This window comes from Ranitomeya imitator, chromosome 6 (assembly GCF_032444005.1).
Source record: "Ranitomeya imitator isolate aRanImi1 chromosome 6, aRanImi1.pri, whole genome shotgun sequence".
In the NCBI taxonomy this organism is placed as follows: Eukaryota; Metazoa; Chordata; class Amphibia; order Anura; family Dendrobatidae; genus Ranitomeya; species Ranitomeya imitator.
Window position 1 is genome coordinate 299,581,928 of NC_091287.1, and position 10,953 is coordinate 299,592,880.

At 45.2% G+C, this 10,953-nt stretch overlaps 1 protein-coding gene across 1 annotated transcript; it reads left to right on the forward strand.

The window, feature by feature from the left end:
- The first annotated feature begins 1,235 nt into the window (after window positions 1-1,235).
- On the forward strand, window positions 1,236-10,556 carry EEF1E1 (eukaryotic translation elongation factor 1 epsilon 1). The gene is made up of 4 exons (XM_069730681.1): window positions 1,236-1,357; window positions 4,696-4,896; window positions 8,437-8,532; window positions 10,135-10,556. Exons 1-4 carry the CDS (start codon window positions 1,271-1,273, stop codon window positions 10,273-10,275), a joined length of 525 nt encoding a protein of 174 aa, XP_069586782.1. The 5' UTR covers window positions 1,236-1,270; the 3' UTR covers window positions 10,276-10,556.
- The last annotated feature ends 397 nt before the right edge of the window (window positions 10,557-10,953 follow it).

A 10,953-nucleotide genomic window follows, 5' to 3' on the forward strand; every position in this document is an offset into this window, starting at 1 on the left:
TTATCCCCACATATTGGGTATCAACGTACTCAGGAGAAATCGCACAACAACTTTTGTGGTCTAATTTCTCCTGTTACCCTTGTGAAAATAAAAATTTGGGGGCAAAAAGATCATTTTTGTAGAAAAAATGTGATTTTTTATTTTCACGGCTCTACGTTATAAACTTCTGTGAAGCACATGGGGGTACAAAGTGCTCACCACACATCTAGATAAGTTCCTTAAGGGGTCTAGTTTTCAAAATGGTGTCACTTGTGGGGGGTTTCCACTGTTTAGGCACACCAGGGGCTCTCTAAACGTGACATGGCGTCCGATCTCAATTCCAGCCAATTCTACATTGAAAAAGTCAAACGGCACTCCTTCACTTCCAAGCTCTGCGGTGCGCCCTAACAGTGGTTTACCCCCACATATGGGGTATTGGCATATTGAGGAGAAATCGCATAACAAAATTTATGGTTACATTTCTGTTTTTACACTTGTGAAAATAAAAAAAATGGTTCTGAATTAAGATGTTTGCAAAAAAAAGTTAAATGTTCATTTTTTCCTTCCACATTGTTTCAGTTCCTGTGAAGCACGCAAAGGGTTAATAAACTTCTTGAATGTGGTTTTGAGAACCTTGAGGGGTGCAGTTTTTAGAATGGTGTCACACTTGGGTATTTTCTATCATATAGACCCCTCAAAATGACTTCAAATGTGATGTGGTCCCTAAAAAAAAATGGTGTTGTAAAAATGAGAAATTTCTGGTCAACTTTTAACCCTTATAACTCCCTAACAAAAAAAAAATTTTGTTTCCAAAATTGTGCTGATGTAAAGTAGACATGTGGGAAATGTTATTTATTAACTATTTTTCGTGACATATCTCTCTGATTTAAGGGCATAAAAATACAAAGCGGCTTAATAAGAGGGCTTTTCTGATGATCAATGAAACGATGTAGCCGTCTTACAGGTCAAAAAAAAACATTTTCTGCAACCGCAATACAACTATGAGTTTATTGAGTGCGGAGACGACTATGACAGCACGGCTGCTCTGTAGGAGGAAACACTGCCGCAGGTCACGCTGCAGACGATCTTCCTCCATAATCATACATTCAGCTCTATGGTATGGTGGTTCCATAGGGATACGCCCCGCTCATGACATCCACCAATCATCGCTAGCCACGTAAGTAGCATCGGGTCACTGCCCATCTCTTGACCAATGAGAGTGAGCTGTTGTCCGAGGGGGCGTACCGTGTGGTTGGCAGCGTGTGTGTGGCTTTGTGACTTGCCAACCAAGATGGCGGTGGAGGAGCTGACCGCGCTGGAGAAATGTCTGGGGCTGAAAGCAGGAAAGTACAGCAGCCGTGCCCAGGGCAGCTGCCAGGTGAGCCCGCCGGTATCAGGAAGTACAACTACTCGTGCAGAAGGCAGTGGCCGGACCGGCATGTAATGCTTTCCTATGGCAGCAGAGGGCACTGTCCAGCCAGGCACATGGCCTGATCTAGCTGTCAGCCACTGGGGCATTTAAAGGGATTTTCCAGAACTGGATCAATATAAAGCACAGCATATGTCTCATATTCTATCCCACCTGCTGAATGTATCCTGGGAATTCAGACCAATGACATTATTCAGGGGCTGCCGTCACCGGGTCTGTGACCCACGAGTGCACCCCCTACACAGGGCGATCATGGACTCTGGGTCCAGATCGCCCAACAAATGGGCACAACTGCCAATCAGTATCTTTCCCACCCCGATAGGCCTTAATGGTGCTGATGATTTCAGGTCGTGAGACCCACGGACAACCTGTGTATTGTGGTCCGTGCTGGGACAGAGATCCCCTGATGTCTGCATGAGCTAAGTGACACCACTAGAATCAGGGTCTCTGCCATCTAATCTGAGAACATCATGATGTAAACTCCTCATTACTGATTCCTTTCAAGCTGTAGTCCGCTACTGTTAGGACCTACCTGTCACCCACCAGCTGTTATCAGCCGTACAGACCTGCCCGACTGCTCGTTGTGTAGTGGCCGCTGTTGGGTGCTGCAGATCAGCTCCGATTGAAGGGAATCCGCAGTATCCGGCAACAGGCACTGAGTAAAGCTGCACTCTCCTGGCTCAATATAGTGTTACGTCTGGTTGGCTACATTGGTGGCGGCAGCTGGTCGAGAGGGTGCGGAGTATGGGACCCTCAGCCATGTGTGGGCTCCTTTTCACTTGCGAGAAATACGTCCGAGTCTCGCAGGTTAAAACCCAGCTCTGGCGCCGGCACTCCAGAGCGGAGCGTGCAGCTCCATGTTTTGCTGTGCAGCCGCTCGCTCCGCTCTGGAGTGCCGGCGGCAGAGCCGGGTTTTAACCTGCGAGACTCGGACGTATTTTACGCAAGTGAGAAGGAGCCCTGAGGCTATGTGCACATGTTGCGGATTTTGCTGTGGGTCCGCAGCAACTTTCCATGCATTTACAGTAACATGTAAACCTATGGAAAATGCAATCCGCAGTGCCCATGGTGCGGAAAAAAACGTGCGGAAGCGCTGCGGGTTACATTCCGCAGCATGTCAATTCTTCGTGCGGATTCCGCAGCGGTTTACACCTGCTCCTCAATAGGAGCTCTCATCTGGGCTGTCACTTGTCTCTCCATATGAGATATTGATTGCATTGGCTGAAATAAACTTAAGATTGGTTATATTTGCATTTCTCATATCCGCTGCAGAAAAATCCGCAGAGCTCAAAACTACGTGTGCACATACCCTGAAAGTAGCGTACAAGCAGGGCCGAACTGGCCATCGGGCACTTCTGGCAAATGCCAGAAGGGTCGGTGCCAGTAGTGGGCCGCTGCACGCCGACTCACCCCCCCCACCCCCTCGTGCCAGCGCCGCCACATTCAACTACCCCCCACCAACCACCCCACCCCCCATCGTGCCACCGCCGCGGCATTCAACTATACCGGCGTCTATGATGCCGGTACAGTTGAATGCAATGATGGAGGAGAGAGCGCCACCTGACGCTCCCTCTCCCATCATTCCCCGCTCTGCCTCTGACACTGGCTGCGCGCGCTCACTGTGTCCCAGGCAGTGCAGCGGCAGCCACCAAGACAGGAGCAGGGAGCACTGTGGGCACTAGGAGAGGTGTTTTGTTTTTTTACTGGACTGTGGGGGGGGGGGAGAGTAGAGATGCGGGCTGTGCTGTATACTGCTACGTGGGCTGTGCTGTATACTGCTAAGTGGGCTGTGCTGTATACTGCTAAGTGGGCTGTGCTGTATACTGCTAAGTGGGCTGTGCTGTATACTGCTACGTGGGCTGTGCTGTATACTGCTAAGTGGGCTGTGCTGTATACTGCTACGTGGGCTGTGCTGTATACTGCTACGTGGGCTGTGCTGTATACTGCTACGTGGGCTGTGCTGTATACTGCTACGTGGGCTGTGCTGTATACTGCTACGTGGGCTGTGCTGTATACTGCTACGTGGGCTGTGCTGTATACTATGAGGGTATATTATATACTATGGGGGCTGCATTATATTCTTTGGGGGCTACATTATATATTATGGGGAGGTGGGCTGTATTAGATTTTATGAGTGATGATTGCATCATACTCTTTGATGGGGCTGTATTATATTCTGTGGGGAGGTGGGCTGTATTATATTCTATTCGGGGCTACATTATATTCTATGGGGGGCTGTATTATATTTATATTCTCTAAGGGGTGATTGCATTATATTCTATGGGGCGGCTGCATTATATTCTATGGGGCGGCTGCATTATACTCTGGGGCGGCTGCATTATACTCTGGGGCGGCTGCATTATACTCTGGGGCGGCTGTATTATACTCTGTAGGGTGGTGGCTGCATTATACTATATGTGGGCTGCATTATACTGTATTGAGGACTATGGGGAATACATTATACTATATGAAGAACTATGGGGTGCATTATACTATGGGAAGTGAATTGTACTACATGGATGACTATGGCGGTGCATTATACTATATGGAGCACTATGAGGCGTGTATTTTAATATATGGAGGACTATAGGGAGTGTATTATACTATATGGAGGACTGTGGAGCACATTATAATATATGGAGGACTATGGGGTGCATTTTACTAAACAAGTAAAATGCTGCATATTCAGATTGTTTTTGCTGGAACAAAATTCCTTGTTCTCAGCAGCACATCGCCGGTGTAAACTGTAGATGTGCTGCTGATAACATGATACTGTATGGTGATCTGTTAGTGATCTATTAGTGATCGTTCTGTCCCATCATTCTTTCTCAGACGGTGGATAGAGGCCGGGAAACAAGCGTTGAACAACTTCAGTATTGTCGATCAAACTCATTTAGTGGCCTGAGATCAGCGCATGTAAATACAACAGAAATGCTTTTGTGTGATGTGCAATATGTTAGCATTTGGGGCCCCATTTTAAACTTTGCCTAGGGCCCCACTTTGCCTAAAACCGGCCCTGCCTACAAGTGTACAAAGATATTATACAGTCACCATGTGACAAGTTGGCCTGTGTAACTTCAAATGCCAGGGCTGAATTCTAGTCCCAGTCCGGCCCTGCGTACAAGGCATTTTGCTAAGGACACAGCATGATGTTTGCTCCATGCTCCCTCTAGTGGTAACTGCAGGCAGCCAGCAGACTGTGTCCGGTTCATTAAAGTTATGTTACAAAAATGTTTTGCCATATAATAATAATATTATTATTATATATTTTTTAATTTATTTTTCAGATTCCGGTGCTTCAGACCAATAAAGGTCCAAGCCTGGCAGGCCTTGCCACCATTGCCTCCCATTTAGTTACCCAAGCCAGGAAAGAGGAACTATTAGGTGTCTCTATAGAAGAGAAGGCCGTTGTACAGCAATGGCTAGAATACCGAACAACACGCATAGACAGATTGACCTCCAAGGAAGATGTCAGGACTGCGCTAAAGGTCAGTGATGAGGACATGGTGGCACCGGGGTGAGCGGCTTCAGTCTGACACTATGGGGGCTACTAGGAGAATAGTCCTTCCAGTCTGCACCTTTCAGATAAAGCCCCACTGGGATTGTGAGTTACTAGAGGGAAGTTTCCATTTGGGACTTGCATATATTAGAGGCGATCGGCTTCAGTGGGCCCCAGCTAAAGCTTCATGTTTTAGTATGATGGTGCTTAAAGGGGTTGTCCACTACTAGAAGAACAACCCCTTCTCAACTTAAAGGTTTGACCCTGATAAAATAAATCGTATACGCCCCTCCTGTTCCAGCGCCATTAGCCTTCACGGCCTCGGGGCTCTTGTGCGGTTGTATGACACTTAAAAGCTCTGTATAAAGAGTCTGCAAACTATTCTAGGAAAATCTGTGCTCCAAAAGTCAAAAAGTGCTCCTTCCCTCCAGAGTCACCTTGTGGCTAAGCAGTACTGAATAGCCGAAGGTGGGTTATTGTCACCTTCAGCAGAAATTGTGTAACAAATTATGTTGTATGTTGTTTTTTTTTTTTACCATCTCCCCTTGTAAAAATGTAAAATGTGGGGCTAAAAAAAACATTTTTAATTGTAAAAATGTAAATAAAAAATTTCTTCACCGGCCAATGGTAAAAAATTTTATGAAACGCGTGTGGTGGCAATGTGATCACTGCACCCCTAAAAGATTTCATTAGGAGGCTTTCCCAATGTGACATGGCACCCACAAACCAGGATATAGAGCTCCTTACCTTCTGAGCTTTGCAGTGTGCCCGAAAAAAAAGTTTGTGACCACATATTGGGGTATTGCCGTAATCAGGAGAAATTACATAACATTTTTTGGTCTCGTATTATCCCTCTTGAAAATTAAAAGCTTAGGGCTAAAACAACATTTTAGTGGAAAAATTTTAATTTTTCATTTTCACAGCCCAATGTTATACAATTCTGTGAAATGGCTGTGGGTTTAAAATGTTCACAACACCCCCAGATGAATTCTGTTTTCAAAATGGGGTCACTTTGGGGATTTCTGCTGTGTTGCTATCTCAGGGCCTCTGCCAATTTGACATGGCGTCTACAGTAAAATAGCGCTCCTTCCCCCCTCGAGTCCTGCTGTGTGCCCAAGCAAGAGTTTCTGAACACAAATGGGGTGTCCCTGTACTCGGACACATTATGTGGTCCGTTTTCCCCTGTTACCCTTATTAAAATGAATAATTTGGGGAAAAATCTAGTTTTTACAGTCCAATACTTTAAAATTCCACAAAGCACTTGTGTGTTCAAGATGCTCACCACACATCTAGATAAATTCCTTGGGGGGCCTAGTTTTCAAAATGGTGTCACTTCTGGGGGGTTTCCACTGTTTAGGCACATCAGGGGCTCCGCAAATGCAACATGGCGTCTGCTATCTATTCCAGCCAATTTTGCTCTCCAAAAGTAAATTGGTGCTTCTTGCCTTCAGAGCCCAAACAGTAGTTTTCCACCACATATGGGGTATCGGCGTTCTCAGGAGAAACTGCACAACAAAATGTGTTCCATTTTCTCCTGTCGTTTTTCGATATTTTCATGAGTCAAAATTGACCACTAAATTGAAGTACAGTATGTCATGTAGAAACCGTCTCGGAATCAGTGGGATACATTGAAGCGTTACAGAGTTATTACCGCATAAAATGACACTGGTCAGAATTGAAAATTGAGGACCACAAATTAACGTACAAAGTGGCTCGGTTTTTAACCCCTTTCCAATATCAGACTCCTTCCCTTTAATGTGGGCTCTGGCGGTGAGCTCACGTCTTTCCAGGGACGTCAGCTGTGTTGAACAGCTGACATGTGCCCGCAATAGCCACGGGTGGAATCGTGATCTACCCGTGGCTATTAACCAGTTAAATACCGCTGATAAACTCTGACAGCGGCATTTAAATTGCACTTCCAGCAATCGTGCTGGAAATATGCATACTGGTGACCCCGTCAAGTGATCGCGGGTCACCGGTGTGTTGGCATAACAACCTGAGGTCTCCTGGAGACCTCTATGGTTGTCAGTGCCGGCTTGCTGTGTGCACCACCCAGTGGTCGGCGCTCATAGCAGGTGAGTAAATCAGCTATATAGAGGCGATCTGAACATTGCTCCTATGTAGTATAGTCGATTGGGTTATCGCAGCTTCTAAAAATAAAATCAAACATACAGATATTTGGTATCACCGCATTTAGAATCGCCCGATCTATCAATTAAAAATAAGGATTAACCTGATGGATAAACAGCATGGCAAGAAAAAGGTCGAAACGCCAGAATTACGTGTTTTTTTGGGGGGGGTCACCGCGATGTTGCATTAAAATGCAATAATGGGCGATCAAAAGATCGTATCTGCACCAAAATGGTATCATTAAAAATGTCAGCTCAGCGTGCAAAAAATAAGCTCTTGCCCAACCCGAGATCACGAAAAGTGGAGATGCTACGGGTATCAGAAAATGGCACAAATTTTGTGTTTTGTTTTTTTTTGTTGTTTTTTCTTTTTTCAACAAAGTTTGGAATTTTTTTTCAGCACTTAGATAAAAAAATAACCTAGACATGTTTGGGGTCTATGAACTCGTAATGACCTGGAGAATCATAACGGCAGGTCAGTTTTAGCATTTAGTGAACCTAGTAAACCTAGTAAAGCCAAACAAAAAAACAAGTGTGGGATTTCCCTTTTTTTTCAATTTCACCGCACTTGGAATTTTTTTCCCATTTTCTAATACACGACATGGTAATACCAATGGTGTCATTCAAAAGTACAACTCGTCCCGCAAAAAATAAGCCCTCACATGGCCAAATTGAAGGAAAAGTAAAAAATGTTATGGCTCTGGGAAGAAGGGGAGCGAAAAACGACAACGCAAAACTGAAAAATGCTTCGGGGATTAAGGGGTTGGTATTCCCATCTCAAAGATCCTATTTCAATATTTTGTAGGTGCAAAATCAATAATAGTAATTACCTCAAATTAGATATTCTGTATAAAAAAAATTTTCTGTTGTATTGCGTATCTCATGTGCAGGGTATCCCAGTCAGTCAGGTATCCATGGAAACGGCCACTATGGCGTTCCTGGCCGTGCTTGCGCAGTCAGTAAGGAGTTTGTCATTATCAATGGTCGGGTTGTATGCGCACTGACTACACAGCCGTCCTGTCAGGGAGCTGACTAGATGGTGCATTGTGGCGGCCATTGTGGTTGGCCTAGAAGGTTGTGCCTGGGTCCCTTCCATTCCTGGAGCAGTGTGGTAGTCGCCATGCAGTTCTGCACCTCATAGAATAGGAATCCATGTCAGTGTATCTGAGTGATTGTGCGGCCCGTGTTTTTCCTACAGTTATACAGTTTGCTGTATTCTCTAATGGCTGCTCCCCTTGCATCTTTTTTCCAGCTTTATAATGTACCCCCTTTACGCTTCCCTCACACAAGGGCGCATGCATCCAATGAAGACTCCTAGTAATGTAAGATATGTGACTGAGCAATGTGCGGGGTATTGTGTTCTCACTTGGCATTTCTCCATTGCCATTTTAATTTTTCAGGATCTGAATTCCTATCTGGAGGACAAAGTATACATGGCTGGAAATGCAATCACTGTGGCTGATATCTTAACTTATTACGGGTTGCATCCATTCATAGTAAGTATTTAAAAATAAATATATCTGATCCTTATCTGGGCAGCCATACAAAACCTCCTACCGTGCTCCGGGTGCAGATTTGCCTGCTCACCAAATATCGGACATTGCCAGAGCTACCAGCCATTAACATGCACTATTCTAGGCCACACGTCTGCCACCGTAGTGCATGCTGCCATTGGTTTTCACACGCTCTTCAGGCCACGAGAGGGGTCCGTCATCTGAACATTTACTAATAATGGTCAGTGTGCCGTCACCCGACAAAGCCCCAACAATCACATACCCTTCTCTACAAACAAAAACGGCTTTTAAGCTGTTCATTAACCTGTTAGAAACATTCCTGTAATACCTGAAGATCTATCATTCTATGGAACTTCTGTTATCGTTGTAAAATCCACTTCTATCCAGCACCTTGCTGTATGCTAATGAGCGCGGACTGGACCGGAGAGGCATTTACTCACTGACACTAGTCCTCCTGCCCCCCATCTCTCTGCCCACCTCCGTCACAGCTCTACTAATCTCTTACTGATCCCAATGCTGACTCTTCACAAGCATACTGCTGAGACGGGGGAAGAGCGCAGCGTGGCCCTATTATTGGTAGGTGACATACATTATTCAACTATACATTTTTTTTTAATTACTATATATATACATAATTTGTTTTGCCTCAGATAATCCTTTTCCTTAAAGGGAACCTTTATGGGGTTAATAGCGTTCTGACGATGTCTGGCCCTTGCACTGAAAGGTTTTATCCACTACTAGGACAACCTCTTCTTGATCCAAATGTTTGGCCCCCATAAAATAATAACGCCTATACTCGCCTCCTGTGCTGGTGTTGGCACTTGCAGTCTCGGGACACATGACGTTATGTTACACATGACGCCAACCCCTATCGGAGCTGGCATCACTGTCCTCGGACAAATCGTACATGAAGAGGAAGTCTGGGCTGCAGCTGATCTCGGACTTACTCTTGCTGCTCAATTCGACAGGAGGCGATTGGGCGCCAGCGTCGCCTATCTCAATAGCACGGAAGACGGAGTGCTGTCACCACAGGAATGGCTCCAGCACGGGATGTTACTATAAGATCTATTATCTTATGGGGGCCAAGCGAGGAGTATGAGAAGATGTCCAAGTAGTAGACCACTTCTTTCACCTTATTACTCCTGGCAGCCTCAGGTTTTCTGTTATGGAGGCATGGTTGGAGCAGCTTCAGGCACCGCGCAGTACATAGCGAGTGGCGGCTGTAAACCCGCTCGGCACTGTCCGAGGCGTACATCATGGCACTGAAAGCCCGAGACTGCACGGCTCAGACCGCTATTAACCTGCAGGCCAGCCCAGTATCTGCAGCATAATACCATTTTTTCACATGTTCCCTTTAAGCTCCACCCTAGTGTTAGAAAAGTGACAAAAAGAGCAGCGTAAAGGCAAAAGTCTCATATTTTTATTTTATTTTTATTTATTTTTTAAACGGTTTGTGCCAAAATTTGCGACTTATTCCAGCTCAACAGATTTTCCCTTTGTATTCAAATTGGAGATTAAGAGAAATTTTCACAATTATTCTTTGGCAATTTCTTATTTTATTGTATTTTTTTCTCTCTCTGATAGGCTGACCTCTCAATCCAGGAAAAAGAGACCTACATCAATGTGTCCCGGTGGTTTAGTCATGTCCAGCATTACCCAGGCGTGCGGCAGCATCTCCCAAGCTTGGTGTTTATTAAGAACAGAATCTATACTAATGTCCATTAGCTGCTCAGCCCCCAGCTCTAGGCACAGATATGTTTACTGGCCCCCCTCGGTTATGTCTAGACCTCGTCATATGTCAGAATTTAGGCAGCAAATTGTCACATCTATTTTCTTATTTATTTTTATCAGTTTACCTTCTGGAAAGTCAACAGAATATCGAATATTTCATTGTACTGTGTTAAATTACATTTAGACTTTGTGACAATTTTTTTTTATTGTTGCAGTTTTTGTCTGTTTTTAAAAAAAAGCTCTGTGCCAATAAAAGATGGGTATTGCTGGTTTTATTTTTCTGTTTTTGTTTCTTATTAAATAAGGCCTCTTTCACATGTCCGTGTCTCCTGTACGTTTGGTGACAGTTTTCACACGTACCAGAGACTCTGACACATGTAGATCCATTCAAATGAATGGGCATGTGCACATGCCAGTGTGTTTCCACGGACCGTGTGTCCTACACGTAGACATGTCTATTTTTGACTGTCAGCACAGGCCGCAGACCATCCCGCACACATCCACATGGATGTCATCCGTGTGACACGCATTGGCGCCAGGGAAGAAGCGTTAAGGTACCGTCACACATAGCGACGCTGCAGCGATACCGACAACGATCCGGATCGCTGCAGCGTCGCTGTTTGGTCGCTGGAGAGCTGTCACACAGACAGCTCTCCAGCGACCAACGATCCC

Coding starts and splice junctions, on each gene's coding strand:
- EEF1E1 (XM_069730681.1), top strand. CDS start 1,271: ATGGCGGTGGAGGAGCTGACCGCGCTGGAGAAATGTCTGGGGCTGAAA. Junction 1,358..4,695: donor GTGCCCAGGGCAGCTGCCAG/GTGAGCCCGCCG, acceptor TTTATTTTTCAG/ATTCCGGTGCTTCAGACCAA. Junction 8,533..10,134: donor ACGGGTTGCATCCATTCATA/GTAAGTATTTAA, acceptor TCTCTCTGATAG/GCTGACCTCTCAATCCAGGA.